This window comes from Phycodurus eques, chromosome 6, assembly GCF_024500275.1.
Source record: "Phycodurus eques isolate BA_2022a chromosome 6, UOR_Pequ_1.1, whole genome shotgun sequence".
Taxonomy (NCBI): domain Eukaryota; kingdom Metazoa; phylum Chordata; class Actinopteri; order Syngnathiformes; family Syngnathidae; genus Phycodurus; species Phycodurus eques.
Window position 1 is genome coordinate 19,656,406 of NC_084530.1, and position 22,126 is coordinate 19,678,531.

Here is a 22,126-nt window from a genome sequence, read left to right on the forward strand (position 1 = left end):
TTGAATATATTTTCCATGGCATTGTTATTTTGTTTTATTTTTGTTAGCTTTCCATAGCAATTATTTTCTTTTTCTTTATATTTTTGTCAGTCATATATATTCACATATTTGTTTTGCTATGGCATTATTGTTCTTATCTTTGTTAATAATTTTTCCAAGGCCTTTTTTTTTCTTTTACCTTTGTTGTTATGGCATTATTATTTATTATATTTTCCATGGCATTATTATTACTTTGTTATAGTTTGCCATGGGATTATTTTATTGATATTTTTATAGCATTATTTTTTGTACACATTTTTCCTCATGGCATTATTACTTTTGTCTTGATTATTTACTTTATTTTGTCTTTTATCTTTGTTAATCATATTTTCCCATGGCATTATTATTATATTTTAACCATCGCATTTCTTATCTTTGTTAACCAAGTTTTTCCATAGCATGGCGTTATTAATTGAAGAATTTGGTTAATTATATGTTCCTTGTCATAATGTATTTAAACATTGTCTATCGTTCCATCATCTGTCTGTACATCTGTCTGTCTACCCCTTTGAAAAATGTAGACTCAACTAAACAGCGCCAGCAGCGAGGTGACGAAAGGGCCTGTGAATTCTCACAGGACAGGATGGGACGGGGCGGGGGAGGAAACAGGATGAGGACAGGAAGGAAGGAAGGAAGGGAGAGACGGACAGGACGAGGGTGGAAGGGAGTGGGAGGGAAGGGGCACATGGACGAGGTCACAAATAGGTGGGCACTGGGCCCGATATGCGTTAGGGCCAGGGCTATATCTGCGCCTGTCTGTCTGTCTTCTCAGGTGTTGCCTTCAGGGACAAAAGTGGAGGAATGCGGTGTGATCCCCAAGCTGCTGCCATGGCGACTCTTTATGTATACAACTTAAAGACCAGAAAAGTTTAAAGTCACCGTGAGATTTGTAGTGTTATTTCAGTCTGTTTTTTAATACAGTACTCCAACACAGGAAATATGTTTAAGCATTAATCACAAAAAAAAGAAAAAATATGTTCACATTGTTATAGTGCATACAAAACTGTATGCCAAAGAAAAAGAGAAACAAAAGCTAACTTTACTGTCACAAAGTCAGCCAAGCCCATAATTTTCAATTAACAACAAATTTCGGAGAATAAGTTCCCTTCGAGGAGTTAAAAATGTAATCAAAATCAAATTTCCAGGCAATAGAGTGCCCCCCACCCCTACATACTTGCAGTTCGGCCCTCGTGGATTCGACTGTCTGCGATTTTCTTTTTATTTCCATTTTACTCAACATAATTTCCAATTCTTTTTTTTCGTTTTTCTTTTTGTTTTTTTCTTTAAAACTAACCCCGAAAGCGCTTATTGGTGGTTTATCCCCCCTCATTCAATGATTTTAAAATATATATTTTATATAAAATAGGCTTAACGACTGCTGCAGACTAGTCCTTGTCAAGCTACAATACAAACAAAAAGTAAAAGACGTGAATACTAAACAAAATACTAAATAGTGAAGACATTTATGGATGCGTATAAAAAAATATGGAGTGGAAAGTTCACGCCGACGTTTAAACGCCTCATCATGTCTACCGCGCCTGCGCGGCGGCGTGACGCACCCGGAAGTAGCATCATGTCGCTGGAGGATCCGTTTTTCGTCGTTAAAGGGTGAGCAAACTCAAGAAAAGAACGTTTAAAACTCAGCGAAGACACTCGGCGAGCACACGTTCGACATGTCTCACTCGGCGAACCGCCGTGGTAGCGGATTTATTCATTTTTTTATTTTTATTTTTTTTTACCCGAGCGGAGACACCTGAACGCCTAGCGGTAGCTGCCTAGCCTCGAACGCTATCATTCATTCCATGCAGTGATTGTGGGGTGCGAGGCTATTTTTGTTTTGTTTGTGTTGGACAAACAAAAGTCACTTCCGCGCGTCGTGTTTGCTTTTGTTTCATCTGCTGTGTTATTTGTGGACCTCCAGGACTTTTTTTTTTTCTTTCTCTTTGTAGGACTCTTAACTAGAAGCTGCGAAGTTACAAAAGGAAGTTAGCTTCTGTGTTTGTTTGGCTTCCAAACAAAGATGTGTCGGTGCTATAAAAAAAAAAATAATAACGTTATCTTTAGCTCACAAAATGTGTTTGTGTGTGTGCGCGTGCAGGGAGGTGCAGAAGGCCACGGCGCGTGCACGTACCCTGTTTGACAGGTGGGAGGAGCTACTACAGGAGGGAACCCAGGTGAAGACCAACTATCGCTGACAAGCATCCAATGGAAAGGCTGTGACGTCATTACCCACACTGTTTCCACATCAGCGTGGTGTTAGCATTCACACCAAATGTTAAATGAAAAGCAGTGACCCACTGTTATCACCCGAAGACAATATAGACATCTCCACGAGTGGTTGTCTAATTTATTACACAAAGTGCCACCTCAGAAAAAAAACGTAGCTCGCCAAGTAGCAGCATAATGACCAAGTAGGGCTGTCACTATCGAATATTTTTTAGAATTGATTGTTTTAGCGATCATTCAATCGATTAATCACCGAGTTGGATAAAAATGTACTTTGCATCGAAGTTTATTGCAAAACCATTTTTTACTGTTAATTAACTTGTTTATTTGGTTACTGTTTATTAACTGATGGTAGTTTATTTGGTATTGTTTTATAATTACAATACAACAAACAATATCACACGAGAAAGTGATGTACTCACCAACCTGTTTGAAACAGAGCTACTTCTTGGTTACCGATTAATGCAAAGGGCCAATGGTTTGATATATACACTTTTGAGGCTGCTTCAGGTTCAGCTGCATGTCAATTACAGGTGATTCATACTACAGCTGCAAATAACCATTATTTTTGTAATAGATTAAACTATTATTATTTCTGTAATGTCATAAAATTGGAAGATAATAAAAACAGATGTTTGCAAATGTCTTATTTTGATTAAACACAAAAGATAATCAGTCTGCTTCCATGATGGACTACAGGAATCTGAGACCATTTTAAATTAAACAATGGCTCTACGCTTAATCAGTTATCAAAATAGTTGATTAATTTGATCGGTTAGTTGTCGACATCAATTTAATTGCAACACCTTTATGACCAGCGGCACGGTGGCCGACAGGTTAGAGCGTCAGCCTCACAGTTCTGAGGACCCGGGTTCAATCCCCGTCCCCGACTGTGTGGAGTTTGCATGTTCTCCCCGTGCCTGCGTGGGTTTTCTCCGGGCACTCCGGTTTCCTCCCACATCCCAAAAACATGCATTAATTGGAGACTCTAAATTGCCCGTAGGCATGACTGTGAGTGCGAATGGTTGTTTGTTTCTATGTGGTCTGCGATTGGCTGGCAACCAGTTCAGGGTGAACCCCGCCTCCTGCCCGATGATAGCTAGGATAGGCTCCAGCACGCCCGCGACCCTAGTGAGGAGAAGCGGCTCAGAAAATGGATGGATAGATGGACCTCTATGACCAGTATTGAAATACAGTGGTGTAGTAGGCCTACGTGTTAATCAAAAAACCAAGACAGGTTTTATATCTAAAATGTAATTATGCAACAGCAACATTATGTAGTTTGAACTGCACACTGTGTTTAAATATAGGAAAAAAACCTTAATGATTGAAATAAAATGTATTGCACGCAAGTGAAATAAAACTCAACTGTGCTTGGACAGTGATTCTTTCGCGTACCACTATTGGGACTTGTACCACACTTTTAAGAATCACTAATCTACACTGTTCACGTTAGTGTGTTATTAGACTTCACGCTAAATGTAAACCAATTATATCACTGAATAGTACTTACGAAATGTCCAATCACACTGCTGACGTCGTCACATGTTAGCATGACATAAGCATTCATGCTAATTGAGAAATGAGCATGTAAATATTTGTTCAGGTGAGTCGTGATGAGCTGGACTGGAGTACCAACGAGCTGCGCAACTGTCTGCGAGCCATCGACTGGGACCTGGAGGACCTGAGCGAGACCATCAGTATCTTTCAGAGCTTGAGTCACGCGTCTTGTTTGGGAAACAAACACGAGCTTTGTACTCTTCAGCTTGTCAGCCCCTGAAGCCTGTGTCAATAATAGGAGTCATTTCCAGCAGAGCAAAAGAGGAGATGTAATTTGGCGGAAACAACTCATATCACGAGGAAAAATATCTGAGTTTTATGGGGTTAAAGAGTTTTGTGAGAGAAAGTTGTAATTTTGCAATAATTAAAAAAAAGAGCGAATCGTCGTCATTTTGAAGGAAAAGGTTATGATAAAAAAATAAAACATTTCCAATAAACTCACCACAAGAAAAAAAAAATCAAAATTTTATGAGAACAATTGCAACATTGCGAAAAACAGTCGTTTACTGTCATACTTTTATAAGAAAAAAGTAAACATGAATAAAGTCGGAATTTCTTGAAGAAAAAACATCCTTGTTTGTGGTTGTAATATTAAGAGACAAAAACTAATTTTGACAGTAAAGTTGTAACATTGAGAGAATCTTAATTTTATGTGAGTAAGCTTGCAATATTAAGGAAAAGGTGCCTTTTATGAGAATAAAGTCCAAATTTTGCAAGAAAAAGTCATAGTTCTATTTGGAAATTATTTTTATTTGATTCAATCAGCATTTAGCTATAAAATTGAAAGTTTAAAAGTTTTAAAAAATATATTTAAAGATAATAAATGTTTTGTTACAGGGGAAAATACATCAAGACTTAACTCATCATTTTGCTGGAACAAGTTACAAAACTATGGTTATAATTAGTGGCAAAAACAAATCAAAAATTTATGCAATTTTGTAAATTCTGTCAAATGAGTAAAACTTTTATAAGAATGACAATTTTACAAGAAACACATATGAGATGGGGGGGAAAAAAATCAACATTTTATGATAATTAACTAATAACTAATTTTTCAAGAAAATAAATATGAGGAAATATTCTAGTTGTTAATAAAGTTTCAATTTTGTAAGGAGAAAGTCATGAAGAAAAACAAACATTTTATCAGAATTACATTGGACTTTTGCAAGAGTCTTACTAAGGGGAGTAAGTCGGAATGTGTGAAAAAGAAATCCTACATTTAGAAAAATTTCACAATATTGCAAGAAAGTCATACTTTTACAAGATCCCTCCCCCAATAAATCAAAATTTTACAAGAATACAGAATTTTATAAAAAAAAAACATTTACATTTAGGAGAATGAATTCATTTTTGGCACACGTCTAAATGAGCAGTATTATGAAATTGTAATTTTGTGTAAAAAAAAAAAAAAAAAGTCTTCATTACTAAATGTAATGACTTCATGTGTGTTAATAGCAGCTTGATGTCTTGTAGCGTGGAGACGGTTGCCGGGGCGACAGCAGCCACTTCGTTGCTTGTTGATTTCCTGAGCGTGTGGCGCAGGTATCGTGGAGTCAAACCCGGGAAAGTTTCGCCTGGAAGACGAGGAGCTTGAGGAGAGGAAGGACTTTGTGGAAATAACCAGGAAGTCCGTGCAGGTAGAGTCAACACATACACATATATGATTTATCATTAATTAAAATAATTTCCCTGTTTGTGCGCAGGAGATGAAGGATCAGTTGTCAAGTCCATCAGCTGTGGCTCAGGCGGAAAAAAAAAACAAGCAGGTTGGACATGCTGCAACTGACCCCAGATGACCTAGAGACACGCTACAATATTATTATTGATACATTTTATTATTTGTCTGTTTCAGGCGCTGCTAGTATCGTCTGTGTCGGATCGCTCGACGCGACTGGATGCCCACCTGGTGTCCACCAATTCTAGATACATTCAAGAGCAGCAGGAACAACAGCAGGTAACACGTGCGCACACAAATAATCCAAATATGACAAGAATTTTTTTTATGTACTATTACTAAGATACTTCTTGCATAAAAACTAGGAACAAAAAAAGTGTTTTTTTTTTTTCATGTTGCAAGAACAAGTCTCTGTCTGGTTGATGCTGCCTACCATGCATCTTTGAGTTTCATTACAAATTGTAAAGCCAGGTCTCGCCATTGTGAGTTGTACTTTCGGGTTGGATGGCCTGAAGGCTCACTCAGTGGTGCTCTTTGTATTTATAAAGCAATTCTTGGTCTGCTGAAGTACCAGACAGTGTTCGTTGCGTTCTCAGGACTTCTGTTCCAAACACTTGGACAGAAATTGGGAAAGGGGCTTTTGGGTACTCTGTACCCACAGTCTGGAATTCGTTGCAGAATGACTTAAAAGCTCAAAGAACTGGTGTCCTTAAATGTTTTTAATCTAAAATCAAAGAAATAGAAGGAATTTGTATAGAATGTCAAATGTTTTAGCTCAGCTGCTTTAACAGTTGATTCCTTGATATGACTCATAGACACTTCCAAACGTTACGGAACGTCCGTATTTTGTTACAGAAATCGCTGAATGTTGACTTCTTACAGCCGTAACACTAATTGTTCCGGATATTGGGGGGAAAAAATACACCGTCTGACATCACCAGCGCGTCCACATTGAACAGCTGCTTTGTGCACGCTATTTTATTAAGTGCACCGGCTGCCAAGCCGCGGGGGCGAAAGTTTGCGTCCGGTGTCAACGCCTCCATGGTAGTGCATAAGCTACACTTTTTAACCGTGCTTCTTACAAAAATGTCTTGAAGGGAGGACGAGGAGTGGATAGTCGAAGACACGTGCTCATTGCTAAGCTATCATTACAAGCAGTCGCACATCATCGAAATAATTTATTTGGTGAAACAATACACTTGTCACATAGGTCTGGCTGGACCCGCATTTTGCTAGCGAGTAACCAACTTCTAACAATAAAATAACAGGCCAGTTAATACGTGTTTAGAGATATAAATATAAAATAATACACATCCAGCCAGGATGCCGCATCTGAACCGGAAATGAATCACTGCACACGTCACTTCCGAACGTGGGCAGCTTAAAAATATATTAATATTAATAATAAATTTGTAATATGAGATAAACTTTGTTAGTCCCACAAGGGGGAAATTTGCATCGTTTCAGCAGCAAAGAAGACGTAATTACATTTCTTCTTCTTACATGTACTTCATGTAAATCTGAATATTAACAAAACCCTACTTTATGAGAACTAATATGTAAATTGAGAGAAAAAATAAGTTGTAATTCAGTACAAAAAAGTCAGATGACGTGGAAACAAAAAAAGGAAAGAAATCTTATTACGGTGACAAAATCCTACTTTTAAGAATAAAGTCAATTTTTAGAGGAAAAGTCATATCACATAAAGCAAATAATTGAAATAGTCACAATTTGGGGGAAAACAATTCATGAAAATAAAATATTAAAATAGCTGTAATTTTGTAAAAACAAAAAAAATAAATTCAGTGCAAAACAAATCCTTACACTAGAAGTCAAAATTGTGCAAGAAAAAGTCATCATATTACAGGGAAAATATAAGTGTTGTAAGTCACAATTTAGCAAAAAAATTAATTAAAGAAAATCTGTAATATCATGAGTAGTAAAGTTCTCCTTTTACGAGATAAAAGTAATGTTACGAGAATAGTGAAAAATTTGTAGAAAATATAGTATTTCTAAAATAACGTATAAACATCTTAGTTTTAGGGGAATAAAATGGTAATTCTGTTAGATAATGTTCAAATATCACGAGGAACACAAGTCCTATTTTTACATTCGTCATTTTGCAAGAAATACAGGTAAGGCAACATGCTTATGTAACACTGTAAAAATTGTCAGCCAGTGCTGCCTTCCTTTTTTCTGTTTTTAATTATGACATCATGGCTCAAGTATCTGCAGTTTTAGTGGGGAAAGACCCCTCTTCCTCCTACTCCACTGTCAGGCACCAACCACTTTGCTTTACTCACTTAAGCTTCCATTACATAAGCATACGTTCTCTTAAAAAAAAAAAAAAAAAGTCATTTAGTGGAACCTTTGAGCAACAAAAAGGCTCAGTTGTGTGTGTTTATGTGTGTGTGTCTCTGTTTGTGCGTGTGTGTAGCTGATCATGCAGGAGCAGGATGATCATTTGGAGCTTGTGTCCGGAAGCATCCGAGTGCTCAAAGACATGTCGGGTCGTATCGGAGACGAACTGGATGAGCAGGCCGTGTGAGTCAACTTCACACCTCCACTGAAAACACACTCCTACTCCTCCATCCTCCCCATCTTCTTTTTCCTCTTCTCCTTCTCCCAGTTAATCGCTTGACTGCAGGCCATTTTCAAACCAGAGTTCCCCCCGTATTGCCATCTGCATTTTGACTGCTCTTTAGAGATTCACCCCCCGCTTTGATGTTTAAGATCATCAAACAAATGGAAATATCAGACAAATATAAGCCAAGTTCGTTTTCTTCGCGAACTAGTTCAAAGTTCAGTTTATCGTTCCAAAAATGACCTATTTCAGTTCAATGTTCATAATTCAAAATTTGAACTGACTATTACCCTCCAAACACTGGCATTTAATTTTCCCATTGTTGCCACCCATTCAGTCCACACTAGGAGCCAGCTGCAGGTTACACCCTACAATCTCAAAAACATGTTGCTTGAATGGTGTGGTGTGGAAAATGCACTAATTTATGATCAGCCTCTTATCCTATCAAATTGTGTGTACGCACACAGGCACACTTGTAGGCAATTTGCCTTGATAAGTAAAAAATATACAATTCGGCCCATCGACCGTGTTAGTGCTACTACAAAAAGTCCCAAGAATGTCCTTAATATAATTGTATTATTTTCGTGGCGAAGAGGGGAAAGTACCCCAGTTTATCACATTTTAATCATGTACAATCGATGAAAAAATTAAGAGCTTTTTTGTTCCCCCCACTGTGGTGGCATAATGTGCAAATCGAGACAGCGACATGGCGGAGAGACAGAAAAGCACTATTCAGTCTTTTATTGCAAATAAAATACATGTGAACAAAGCAAATAAAACAGAAGTTTATTCCCATTAGGAGCGGTTGCTGAGCGCTGGTAGGACGCAGATGGCCACCCCTCTCCGCTATACGCGAACGCCACGTGCCAAATGCAAATTTGGGATCCATACACATATTACGCACACCTGTTGGGAATTATTGCGATACGCACACCTGTAGGGAATTTTCCTTGACAAGTCACACACTTACGAAAGTAGGCAGGTTGATCCCGCAACAAAATGAAACTAACAAAATCAGCTCATGATTATAAAGGAGAGTGCTATTTGGAAGGGTGAATTTATGGCAAAGGCAGAAGCAATTCGGGAGAAAAACTAAACTTCTTGGAGACAGAAGTCGACATGCTTATCGCCAAGAACGGTGGCTTTGGAAGCGCTGACAAAAGGAAACTCGACAAGTGGCAGGACGTCACCACTGCTGCAGTGAATGCAATGAGTTCAACAGGGAGGACTGTTGGGGGGAAAAAAAATAAAAAAAATAGTCCCACTTACATTGCCACCAAAAAGTATTCACACCTCTTCGCGTTTTCCAGATTTTGCTGTTACAGACTTATTCTAAAGCTGATTTGAGTATAGTTTTTTTTTTTAAATCTACATTCAATATCCCGTAATGACAAATTTAAAACATATTTTCAGACTGTCGTGGAGCTATTGAAATTGTAAACGTAATAGGTACATAAGTATTCACACCCTCGGCTTAATATTTTGTTGAAGCACCTTTGGGAGCAATCACAGCCTCAAGTAGTCTGAGTTCCAGACCACTCTGGAGCAAGTTCTCTTGAAGAATTTTAGTGAGAAGTGGCTTCCATCTGGCCGCTCTACCATAAAGGCCTGATTGGTGGAGTGCGTTAGCAATGGTTGACCTTCTGGATGGTTCTCCTATCTCCGCAAGAGAACACTGGAGCTCCGCCTTAGTGACCGTAGGGTTCTTGTTCACCTTTCTGACCAAGGCCCTTCTTCCCCGGTCACTCACCTTAGTCGGACGGCCACAGCTCTAGGAAGGGTCCCTGTGTTTCCAAACTTCCGAATAATCAAGACCACAGTGCTTTTCGGGACCTTCAATGCTGCTGAAATTCTTTTGTATCCTTCCCCAGGTTTGTGCCTTGATGCAATCTAATCTCGGATGTCTGCAGACAATTGCTTAGTTTATGCTCTGATATGCACTGTCAACTATGAGACCTCCATTCCAAATGATGTTCAGTCAACTAAATTTACCACAGGCGGACTCCATTCAAGTTGTGAACGCATCTCAAGGATGATCAAGTTTGTGTCATAGCAAAGGGTGTGAATACCGATGTACCCATTATGTTTAAATGTTTTATAAATTTACACAAATGTCTGAAAATATGTCTTTAATTTGTCATTTTGGGATATTTTATGTAGATTTTTTTTTTTTAAAGAAAACTATACTCAAATCAGCTTTAGAATAAGTCTGTAACATAGCAAAATCTGGAAAACGTGAAGGGGTGTGAATACTTTCTGGTGGCACTGTAGTTTATGACTAGGAAAAAAAGGCAATTTTCCGAGAAGTCATAATTCAGCAGGGGAAAAAAAGTTGTAAGATTACAAGAAAAAAAAAACACATTTTCTAAATTCTGCAAGAATAAAATTAGAATTTTGTGAGAATAAAGTCGGAATTGTATAATATTATTTTTTTTAAATCTTCACGCTTCCTTCCAGCATGTTGGGAGACTTTGCGGATGAGATGGACCAGACGTCGACCCGTATGGACTCTGTGCTCAAGAAGCTGGAGAAGGTCTCGCACATGACCAGCAGTGCGTAACGAACACACATATGCATACAAACGAACGCAAACACACGCACACACACACGCACACAGCCGTTGTGACCACTTCCTGTGTTGTGGGGCAGGTCGGCGTCAGTGGTGTGCCATCGCTGTGCTGGTTGCCATCTTGATCGTCGTCCTCATCCTCTTCTTCACCCTCTGACCCCTCAATTCCTCACAATGACCCGCACTTCCAGAGGACCGGCCATTTTTTACCACTGGACCCGAAGAAGGAAAAACTCCGCTGGCTCGCGATGTCTGGCAGGGATCGAACACATGGGCTGCAGTCAGCAGGGGGAGCTGTGGTGAGCGAGTGCCACACGCTACCACAGGAAGTCCAAGTTTGAGACTAAAGTTATCACTTTTGTGGGGGAAAAAGATTTACTATCATGGAAAAAAACATACATTTACGGATAATAGTCGTAACAATGCCAGAAAAGTAAAAGAATAAGTCGGACTAAAACAGAGACTTTTTCGAGAATTTTTCACAAACGAGTCATAGTATTTATTAGGAGAAGAATAAAAATTTGGAAGTGTTAATTTTGCAAGAATATCTATGAATATTATGAGAAGTCCAATTTTTCAAGAAACAAGTCATATTAGATTTTTTTTTTAGAATAGAGTTGTAAATCTTGAAAAAAAGTTGTACAAATACAAGACAAGATCACATTTTCAATAGTTGTAATTTTGCATGAAAAAGTTTGAATATTACAAGAAAAAAATCCCAAATTATAGAGACGAGTCCTCACTTTGGTAGAAAAAAAAATCTAGATTCTGAGAAAATAAATGCTATTTTGGTGCTTTTGGTTAAAATGGTCATAATTTTGTGAGAAAAATCTGTAATATGACGACACAAAATCTCGAACTTTAGAGAATAAAGTTGGATTTGTTTTCAATGAAAAAATGATATTACGAGACAAATTTCTTTTAGAATAAAGTGGTACAAAAAAAATTAAGATGGGTTTTAGTTGTGAGAAAATCAAGTTCTATTATTACTACTACGATATTTTCAAGAACAAGTCGGAATATTATATTATTGTATTATATATATTAGTACCATTAAAAATGTTGCAAGAATGTTTAAACATGAGAATAAATATGTAATATTACAAGAATCGTCATAGTATGAAAATAATTGTTTTTAATTTGCAACAAAAGTTATTAATAGGAAATAAAATTAAGGAGAGGGCAAATTTACAACAAAGTCACAATATTAGCAAAAATGTTTTTACGGTTAAAAAAAATATTCGGAGAAAAAGATCTAAATTTTTTTTAGAATAAAGTTTTTTTCTATTATGGGAAGACCTGTACTGGTTTAAGGAAAATTCAGATTTTATGAAAATGGGGCGAGACATCAGGTCGCCTTCATGTTACGGCGTCTCATTTAAATTCAGAGTATCAAAAATCTTTATGAACTTGTTAAATGTGATGGTTATTATTGAAAATGTTACAAAACACAAAAGGAGTGTTAAATTGTACTTGGGAGATATTTTTATTTTCCGTCCTGGTTGCCTTAAATCTATTTTTCTACATTTGTTACTCTCCCGCGCCAGTTGCAGTCAAGTGACGTCACAATAGTGGGCGTGTCCTCGTGGTTCTTATGCTTGTTGCCGGGCAGAATGTCCAAATTGGAAGCTTTGAGCTTCCCCTGCTGGAGGCCGGCGGTACCGCCATTTCTTTCAGCACGAATAATAAGAAGACAGTTTGATATTGTGATAAAACATTTCAGTCCTTTTTGTTGAAGGTTGGGAGTCAACCTTATGCATCAAGCAGCAAAATGTATTTTATCTTTTTGCATTATTAGAGTTTACTTGGTGCTGTTTTTACCATTTTGAATGTTTGAAATGTTAAAAATAGAAAAACGTGAGCATCGTCATGACTCTGGTGCTTGTTTTTATTATTTTAAAATTTTCAAAGCCCCACTTGGGTTGAAACTTTACTTTCATACCCTTCTTTCTTGAAACCCTAAATTGAAATCTAAACACTGCCCTGAATCTCTAATTTTAAACCCTAACCCTTTATTTGAAATCATAATTATTATTATATTATATGTATATATATTATAATTATATACTATTTTGATTCCTGAAGCCCTAATTGTAACCCTAAACCTTGTTGAATCCCTAAATGAAGTCCGAAACTCTAATTTATAACCCTAGATCTGGTTTGAAACCCTGACTTGCAACTTTATACCTGGCTTGTTTAAAAAATCCTGTTTTCAACCCTTGAAAGCCTTCTTTGAAGCCCTAACCAAGCATTGAACCTCTAGTTTGATACCCTACCTTGAAGTCCTAACTGAAGCTTCCATACAAGAACCCTAGCTTGAAACCTTAAACGTGACTTGAACCCCAAACCAAGGCTTGAAACCCTACTTTAAAGCCCTTGCCTTGAACCCCTGCTTTAAAGCGCTAAACCTAGCTTTGTTTGAAACCTCAGCCCTTCTTTGAACCCTAACCAAGACTAAAACCTATTTTGAAACCTTGATGCTTGCTTGAAACCATAACAGCCTGGGAATCCATCCATCCATTTTCCGCACCGCTTATCCTCACTAGGTTCGCGGGCGTGCTGGAGCCTATCCCAGCTATCTTCGGGTGAGAGCCTGGGTACACCCTGAACTGGTCGCCAGCCAATTGCAGGGCACATATAAAATCCTAATTTAAAACCCTAACCGGTGTTTGAAACCCTAACCCTGGCTTTAACTCCTGTTTTGATACTATAAACCTGGCCTTGAAACCCTCCTTACTTGAAACTCACACTGAGGCTTGAAACTAACTTTTTTTTGAAAGAATACTTTAAAACCTTAACCTTGCTTGAAACCCTAATTTCAAGCCCCAATTTCAAACCCAAACCCTTGTTTGAAACCCCAAACCTTGCATAAAATCTTAAACCTGGCTTGAAGTTATTCATTTGAAAGCCTACTTTGAAGTCCTAACCAAGTTTTGAAACCTTAATGATTGTTTTAAACCCTACTTTGAGGCACTAAACTTGAAACCTTAGTTTGTAACCACAACCCTAACATAAAACCTCAACAGTTGTTTGAAACCCTGAAGCTTGAAACCTTAACACAGGCATGGGACTGCACTGTAAAGCCCCAATCCTATTTTGAAACTCTTAATTTAAAACCTTAATCGAGGCCTGAAACCCTACTTTGAAACCAATCAGCGAACCCACCCAGTATCTTCAAAGCACACATGGATTAAAAAGTATCAAGCGTGCAGTGGTTGCTCTATCTAGTGGAGAAGTTAGTAAATGCTACTTTCATCAAGCCTATTATCGACACACAAATGTTTTTTGTATATCAATTTTTTTATTCCTTTGCATCATCCTGCAAAACATCAAAGAACACAAAACAGGTTAAAAAAGACAAAGTCATGCTGGCGTCACGCTCGGCTCCGTTTCATTGACTTTCCGGTTTGCGTCCCTTCGGTCGCCCGGCGGGACAATATGCCGTCACGGCTTTGTGACCACGCTTCCTCTCGGTTACCACGGCGGCGACATGGGCTGAGGGTTCTGAAGGTAAGACATGACCACGGCCGAGATGGACAACCTGCACACCAAAACCGGGACATTTAACCAAGAATATGGAAGATCCAGTGTGGAATATAATTGTGGGATCATTTTAGCCAAGTCGAAGCCAGAAGGAAGTCATTTCTAATTATTGCTGCGTCCATTCATCTGCCCCCATGCTTCGTCTGCAACCAACAGGACAATGCATTTGGACTATTTTTTGGGGGGGTGGGGGAGCTATGATTTTATTTTGACATCATCATCTAAAAAAATATGACTTGTCAAATTATAACATTTTTTATTTTTGTAATGAAAATACACAACTTGGCGGCTGACTGATTAGCACATCCGCCTCACAGTTCTGAGGACCCGGGTTCAAATCTGGCCTTGCCTGTGTGGAGTTTGCGTTTTCTCCAGGTACTCTGGTTTCCTCCCACATCCCAAAAGCATGCATGGTAGGTTCATTGAAGACTCCAAATTGCCCGTAGGTGAGAATGTGAATGGTTGTTTGTTTATGTGTGCCCTGGAATGATTGCCTGGCGACCAGTTCAGGGTGTACCCCGCCTCTCGCCCAAAGATAGCTGGGAGAGGCTCCAGCACGCCAGCGGCCCTATTGAGGACAAGCAGTACGGAAAATGGCTGGAATATACTACTTTATTCTTGAAGACTTAGAACTTTTATAAATATAGACTACTTTAAAAAACTAAATCTGTATGAATAAAAAAAAAAACTACTTTTTTCTTTAAAAATTCTTGAAAAGATTTAGGACCCTTTTCTTCCCAAAAATACAACTTATCTAGAATGATGACTTTTTCTACTTTATTCTTGAACATTCATAACTTTTAGTTGTTTCACTACCTATATAAAAAAAAAAAAAAAAAACGCTACCTTATTGCCCCAAATTTTTTACTTTTAGTTTTAATTTGAACATAAACCTTCTAGTATGATTTCAGATTTTGACCTTATTCTTGCAACTTTTTCTCTTCAATTCTTCCCATAAAAATACATTTCCTTATTTTTCTTATAAAAATTTGCTTTTTATGAAAATATCCTACTTTTTTCAATAAATTACTTAATGCTCCCCAAACTTTTTTCTCCAGAAAATAAGATTTTATTACCATAAAATTATGATCTTTTCCCTCAACAAATTCTTAATTCCAAAAGAACATATTTTGTAACTATTCTAAAAAAAGAAAAAAGACTTCTTGTAAAATTTACTTTTTAGAAGAAATATTTATTCTAAAAAAACAAGACTTTGTTCTCAATAATATGACTTTGTATTTTTTTTCTCGTGGAATTATGACTCTTGTAATATTACAACTTTTGTTCCTCAAAAAGAAAAAAAACTAATGTTCTCCAAAAAGTACAATTTTTCTTGTGATGTGCTGTGTGTGCCCCACTCACATGAAGCTGCTCATCATCTGTTTGGTGTCCTCAGAGCTCCTGGAGTTGGCGAAGCTGATGAAGGAGCAGTAGACGGCGATCCAGGCGCACCACTTCAACTACAAAACAAAAGCAACATTTCATTGGCTCTTGGCACGCCATGGAGGCATTGGCACGATCTGTTGTCTTGCATTCACCAACATTCTGTGCGTCTGCGTTTCTGTGTCTATGTGGACGTTTGTGTTTGTCTCTCTCTGTGTGCTTGTGTGTTTATGTGCATGAATGCGTCGTGTGTGTGTCTGTCACTGTATGTGCATGCCTGCAAGTGTGTCTTGTTTGTGTGCATATAGCTGTGTAATGTGTGACTGTCTGAGTGTTCCTGCATTGTGTGCGCGTGTCTGTATTCATGTGTCTGTGAGTGTCAATGTGGGTATTTACGCATAGCTGAGTGTGTGTGTGTGTGTCTGTGTGGGTGCACAGTGTTGTGTGTTTGTGCAAGTGTAGCTGTGTGTATCAGAGTGTGTGTGGTTGTCTGTGCCTGTGTCTTAAGTGTATGTATGTATTTGTGATTGCGTGTGTGTATCTGACTATGGTTTGTGTGACCGTGAGTGTGCGTCTATGTGTGTATCTGAATTTGTGTCTTGTCTGTGTCCACATCTTTTGTGCATGTGTCACCTTGAGCATCAGCCCACACATGCTGAAGATCATGCCCAGCAGGTTCATGTAGTCTGGCGTGGGGTCCTCCAGTGTGGGGTTGGTCTCCGTGGTGGGGGGCTTGTACCTGCCACAGGAATTTAACTGTGTCATGTGTTCATGCTGCCATTTTCTGATACATTCGTTCCCCACATGATGTCAGCTGACAGCTTTAATCGCTTTACGACGAGCTCAGTTTGCCACCGTTAGCATTTAAGCTATCAGGCAAGCGGTGAGAGCCTACAAAACCACCAAGAAACTCACCGTAGTATCTTGTTTTGTCTCCTGGGATCCGACATGTTGTTGGAGGACATATTAGTTACAATAAATGTGCTACTTCGGTGAAAATAACGATTGTTTCAGGTTGCTTGATAGTGACTGAAATTCAGTTGCTCGTACATGACTAGTGAATGGACTTCAAGTGGGAGGGATTTCCTTTGTTCTTCAAAATGAAAGCATACACCGCTAACAGAATCAACATTCAAATGGGAAGAAATATTGTGACCTCTTATTTTGAAAAGTACTCAAACATCTCACGAAGCCGAAATGACGTACCTTGATTTCCTCTTCAACCGCGGAAGTAGTACTAATGGCCGCACAAACATGGCTTTATGCAGAAAATTGAACGGACTAATGGATACATCGCTAATATTAAGGTGCATTGATTCAAAGTAGCAGTATATGACCACGTAGTTTTAACGTTAAAAACCATAGCCAGCAGGCAGTAAATTCTAGGAGATAAGAAAGTGTAAATCTTCAAGAGCAGCGAGATTCAATTTGTCACCTCTCCAGTTCCGACTTTTGAGTAAGTACCACTGAACAATGTATATTATCTGGTTTCTTTACAGTAATAAACAAAGTAATTGTTTGTGTGGGCGAACATATATTAACATATTATAATAAAAAAAATTCCAATTTCATTTTAAAAAGAAATATAACTACAACAACTTTGCAACGATTAAGGTTTGACATGCAAGTACTGGAGAATTAAAACTGCATAGTCAAGGGTTAAATGTTACAGAATTCTTGCTTTTCATAAATTTCGGAGATGAAAATTACTAAAAGGAAAAAAAAAAACCTTGGTTTTTCTTACACGAATTTTGTCTTATGTGTAAAATGTTTTCCAAGTATTATATCGCTCCCAGTTTGTGTACAGTCCAGTGGCGAGGCCAGCCCTAATTTGGGTGGAGTCAAACCCACCAGATTTTATTTGGGGCAGAAAAAATAGGCATGCCCTGCAAAAACTCAAAATATTACCAAGAATATTTTATTTCTAGTCAAAACAAATTAAAATTAGACTCATCATCTAAAAAAAAAAAAATGCAAGTGGAGTATAAAAAAAAAAACTTACTCCCCCAGCAAACTTTTTGTCTACTTAATTTAAGTAAAAATTAGCTTGGAACAAGTAAAATTTGTCGAAAAACAAGGTAATGAGTCGTATTTTTTGAGTTTTTGCAGTGTGGGTGTTTATTTTCAGTTAAAACAAAATAACGCTGGCACTATCAAGTCGGTTTCATTGCCATAACTACATGTGCTAAATCTAGTTAAATGCTAGCTTACGACAGGACACCTTATGAAATACTGTTTGTAAATGTCTCCTTTTCAATGGATGGACATACGTGCATTCATATAATTTCTTAAATAAGTCTGTAAAACTGACTGTAAAAAAAAATATATATATATATTTTTGCATGATAATGAGTTTGTCTGAGTTTCTTTTTTTGCGTAGTTATACTGTATATACTACATTTCCAACAGTGTTTTCTATTACTCAAATCAAAAGGTGACCTTATAAACAAAATATTTCTTCTTTACTAGAGCTAGAGACGAGCCAAAATGTTTTTAATATTCCTTTCCTCTGAGATGAAATACTCATTGTATTCATACTTTTACAAAACGTTCTGTGCAATAAACCAGTCTTTTATAATGTATTGAGTAAATAGATAAATAGATATAATAATAAAAATAGTAATAATTAATAATAATAATAACTATCTATGGTCCTTTTCAAGGTCTAAAAAGCTTTTCAAAATACAGAAGGGTACTTTCCAAAATGAGGTCATGGGCTCAGCCCACCCAAAGTACTCGACCTAGACTTGCCCCTGGTACAGTCTTCCATAAATATGCGTTGTAGATTTTCTTTTATTAATATTGCAAAAGGTTGTAAATTACAAAAATAACCAATAGTGTACATTACCCCAAATACACATTTTTACAACAATTAAAAATGCCTTTTTTCATAAAGTGGTGACTGTCGCTAAAGTACTTTTTTTTCTGGGTAAAATATGACTTCTCGTTTACATTTTACTCGAAACTAGTAAAACACTTCATGTAAGAGGGTGACTTCTTCTCAAAAGTGAAAATTTTCTTGAAAATATGATAATAATTCTTCCTGGAAATTACAACTTTTTTTTCTCCACAAATACAACTGTGTTGTTGTAAGGAAACAATTGTGGACTTTTTGTACCCTAACGCTAACAAAGGGACCTCTATCACTTTTTTACTGCAATTTGACCTTTTCTGGCTTTTTGTTTCTCCTCCCAGCAGGTTGAATGCACCATGTCGTTTCCTCTCCCCAAACCTCAGACTCCTCAGCTTCCTCAACATCTTCTCCGCACCATCGACTGTCAACAAGGAGCCGTCAGAGCAGTGCGCTTCAATGGTGATAATGGAATCTATAATATAGTTTGGTCCTCTTGTTCACTACACCAGTATCATATTGTTATATTTGTCCTATTTGTGGTTATTTTTGTGTCAGTGGATGGTCAGTACCTGCTCTCCTGCGGTGGTGACAAGTCTCTGAAGCTCTGGAGCGGCAGCCGAGGGACGCTGCTCAAGACGTACAGCGGCCACGGATATGAGGTTCTGGATGCTGACGGGTGAGGATCTAAACATCAAAGGAAAAATGTCATGTCACCACACAAAATTATGCCACATAATTTATCAAGTGTTATACGGTAATCACAATATTAGACAGTGAACATGCTACAACACATTTAATTGTCAGCCAGCCATTGTCAGTTATGCTGATGATACACAACTGTATATCACCATGTCTCCTGATGGCCAATCAGTGTCCTTTTAAATTGTATTTTAGATATTGAATCATGGATGGCAGAAACATTTCTGAAACTCAACCAGGATAAAACTGAAGTATTAGTTATCGGTTCAGAGGGACAGACAGAAAAACTACACTTTAGACTCAAAGCTTTGGCTCTTAAACCGTCAGAAAAAGGGAATAATCTTTGTGTTTGTTAGCCGGTGACCAGGCAAAAAAACAGCGCATCTTATGCCAATGAACCCACACTAATAAAATTATTAGCCAGTGAACATACTAATAAACTTGTTAGTCAGTGAACAACTCAGTAAAGTTGTTAATTTTAACTTATTGTCTTAATGTTTGTGTGTCAGGTCATTTGACAACAGTAATATCTGCTCGTGCAGTTCTGACAAGACTGTGATCCTGTGGGACGTGGCCACGGGTCAGGTGGCTCGAAAACTACGTGGACACGCCGGGGTCTGTGCTTCATCCCGCTTCTCTTTGTTTGCTTTGACATTTAAAAAAAAATCTGAAAGTCTTTAACTTTTAAACTTTATGCAGAAAGTCAACTGTGTGCAGTTCAACGAAGAGGCCACCGTCATTCTGTCTGGTAGGCAAGACAAAACACAACAAAACTGCTTCCGTTGCGTTCGAGGACCGCTGGTTAATGAGAGCATCTGGTCTTTTCCAGGCTCCTTAGACGGGACGGTGCGCTGCTGGGACACCAGGTCCCGTAAGAACGAACCCATCCAAGTTTTGGACGAGGCCCGGGACAGCGTCAGTAGCCTGAAGGTGTCCAAACACGAGGTCCTCACCGGGTCAGTAACCTCGCACCGCTCACTTTATTAAGGACAAAGTCCAACGACAGTCCATACAAAAAACTTAGAATAATGCTTAGTTTTCCTGTAGGAAACAATAATAATCTGTTGCAGGGTCTAACTGTGACATTATTATATTAACTGTAAAAGCAATATTTATTTTAAGTCACATTTTAACATTTCTTAATGTCAAGTGTAAAAAGACGTTATTCATTGTCAAATAAAAGTACAGTTACAAAAAAACAGTACATTAGCCAGTGGAAATCATTAACTAGTAAACACATTAATATACTTTAATCGTTGGCCAGTGCACACATTAAATACAAGCCTTGGTGTATGTAATTGACATTTAATCAATTGTCTGGCTCATCTAGGTGTAAGCACAACCCGGTTAAAGTTCAATTTCAATTGTATTGCATTTACAGAAACTTTATTGGTTGCTTTTTGTTGTTGTTGTTGTTGTCGTTCTTAACATTGTTGATGATTGCATTCAGGTCTGTGGACGGCCAAGTGAGACGTTACGACCTGAGGATGGGACAGCTTCACGTGGACTTCCTCAACAGTCAGACATCTTTGTTGTCTTCTTGTTGTATGTCGTTGGTTGTGTCATTGTTTGTGTGTTTTGGTCAGGTCCCATCACATGTGTATGCTTCAGTCAGGATGGCCAGTGCACGCTCAGCTCCAGTCTGGACTCCACAGTCAGATTGCTGGATAAGAGCACGGGAGAAATGCTGGGAGAGTGAGTAGCGTCCATCTTAAAGACAGACTCATTGGGGGTGGCCGTCTTGAATTGTGTGTTTGTGCGCCAGGTACACTGGACACACGATGAAGGGATACAAGCTTGAGTGCTGTCTGTCCAGCAAAGACACTCACGTGCTGAGCTGCTCTGAGGATGGACATGTCTACTTCTGGGACTTGGTGGAGGTTAATAATAAGCCAATAGCTAATAGAAAAATGAGCTCAGCAAATGTGACACTATTGTTGCTTATTTTTAGCATTTTATTGTGTAGTGAAGGCATCCACATTGCACATGCTAATAAATTCACATTGGCCAGTTAACATATTCATAAACATACCATTCTATCCTTGCTATAACTTGTGGACTTTGATACGAACGTCTTTGTTTATGTTGTGGCCTGTGTGTGTGTCAGGGTTGTTTGTCGATGAAGCTTCCTGTGGGCAAAGCTGTGGTCCAGTCTTTGTCCTTCCACCCTACGCAGACGCGCCTCCTCACCGCCAGCGAGGGCCGCGTACAAGTGTGGGCGGCCGAGCTGGAAGATCCTGATGAAAATGACAATGACAATGTCACCATGGCAACGTGATTTGCCGCTTTAAAGCATCTGGACATTTGCATTTATTTTTGTGAAACAGGATCACTGCTAAGTGAACCATGATGAGCCACAATGGCAGCTTAGCACAGATGCTAACATAGTAGAAGCTTTATCTGAAAGATCAAAGAAGACTTGGTGGAAACTTTAACGTTGTTCTACTCGATCTGATTGGACGCTCATGGATCACATTGTACACACTTCGTCCAATGACAATTATTATTATTATTATTTTTTTTTTTTAAGTACCTGCCTTACAAAACATTTTCTGTTGACTAATGTGATGTCTAAGTAACCTTCCATTAAATCAGCTCCCTGTCCCCTCAATTCAAAAGTTTCATACAGGGCTAATAAACACACACTATTGGGACACGCTACTTAATGTAGATTAGCCAGTGAACCTGGTAATAAACATACCAACCAACATGCAGCTAGATTTTAGATTTTTATGAACATGGTTTAGTTGGGAGTTCTGGGGTGGTCTAGTGTCCCCAACTGGTTTGGTTCTGGAATAACTCAGGGATTTGTTTTTTTTAAATATGAAATTGGGGTCAATAAGAGAACTATATAGAGGTTTAAAATTAGCTTTATTATATAATGCAACTTCAGAAGCTTCCTGGCACGCTGCTTTTTTCCTCATAATGGACTCGGTGGACTCGTTGCAATATAACGGAGAAAGTATTTTATTTCATTATTTTAAATCCAAAGCC

General features: G+C 38.2%; 3 protein-coding genes across 6 annotated transcripts; 2 read left to right on the plus strand and 1 right to left on the minus strand.

Annotated features, from left to right (window-relative positions):
- The first annotated feature begins 1,589 nt into the window (after nt 1-1,589).
- Nucleotides 1,590-10,822, plus strand: LOC133403814 (syntaxin-10). The gene is made up of 9 exons (XM_061679111.1): nt 1,590-1,647; nt 2,138-2,213; nt 3,872-3,965; nt 5,368-5,462; nt 5,529-5,591; nt 5,678-5,779; nt 7,938-8,044; nt 10,542-10,636; nt 10,734-10,822. Exons 1-9 carry the CDS (start codon nt 1,613-1,615, stop codon nt 10,808-10,810), a joined length of 744 nt encoding a protein of 247 aa, XP_061535095.1. The 5' UTR covers nt 1,590-1,612; the 3' UTR covers nt 10,811-10,822.
- On the minus strand, nt 10,481-16,670 carry wdr83os (WD repeat domain 83 opposite strand). Of its 2 annotated transcripts, none has more exons than XM_061679113.1 (4): nt 16,495-16,670; nt 16,213-16,318; nt 15,559-15,656; nt 10,481-10,905 (listed from the first exon to the last, which is right to left on the minus strand). In XM_061679113.1, exons 1-4 carry the CDS (start codon nt 16,542-16,544, stop codon nt 10,860-10,862), a joined length of 300 nt encoding a protein of 99 aa, XP_061535097.1. In that variant the 5' UTR covers nt 16,545-16,670; the 3' UTR covers nt 10,481-10,859. The 2 variants fall into 2 exon arrangements, with proteins under 2 accessions (XP_061535097.1, XP_061535096.1); XM_061679112.1 differs by lacking the exon at nt 10,481-10,905 and adding an exon at nt 13,944-14,194.
- On the plus strand, nt 10,873-21,732 carry wdr83 (WD repeat domain containing 83). 3 transcript variants are annotated; one of them, XM_061679108.1, is made up of 11 exons: nt 10,873-10,952; nt 15,593-17,035; nt 18,775-18,892; nt 18,989-19,109; nt 19,642-19,747; nt 19,832-19,880; nt 19,962-20,088; nt 20,583-20,650; nt 20,719-20,827; nt 20,898-21,012; nt 21,240-21,732. In XM_061679108.1, exons 3-11 carry the CDS (start codon nt 18,790-18,792, stop codon nt 21,408-21,410), a joined length of 969 nt encoding a protein of 322 aa, XP_061535092.1. In that variant the 5' UTR covers nt 10,873-10,952; nt 15,593-17,035; nt 18,775-18,789; the 3' UTR covers nt 21,411-21,732. The 3 variants fall into 3 exon arrangements, with proteins under 3 accessions (XP_061535092.1, XP_061535094.1, XP_061535093.1); XM_061679110.1 differs by having other exon boundaries at nt 18,778-18,892; XM_061679109.1 differs by lacking the exon at nt 10,873-10,952 and having other exon boundaries at nt 15,584-17,035.
- Nucleotides 21,733-22,126: the final 394 nt, after the last annotated feature.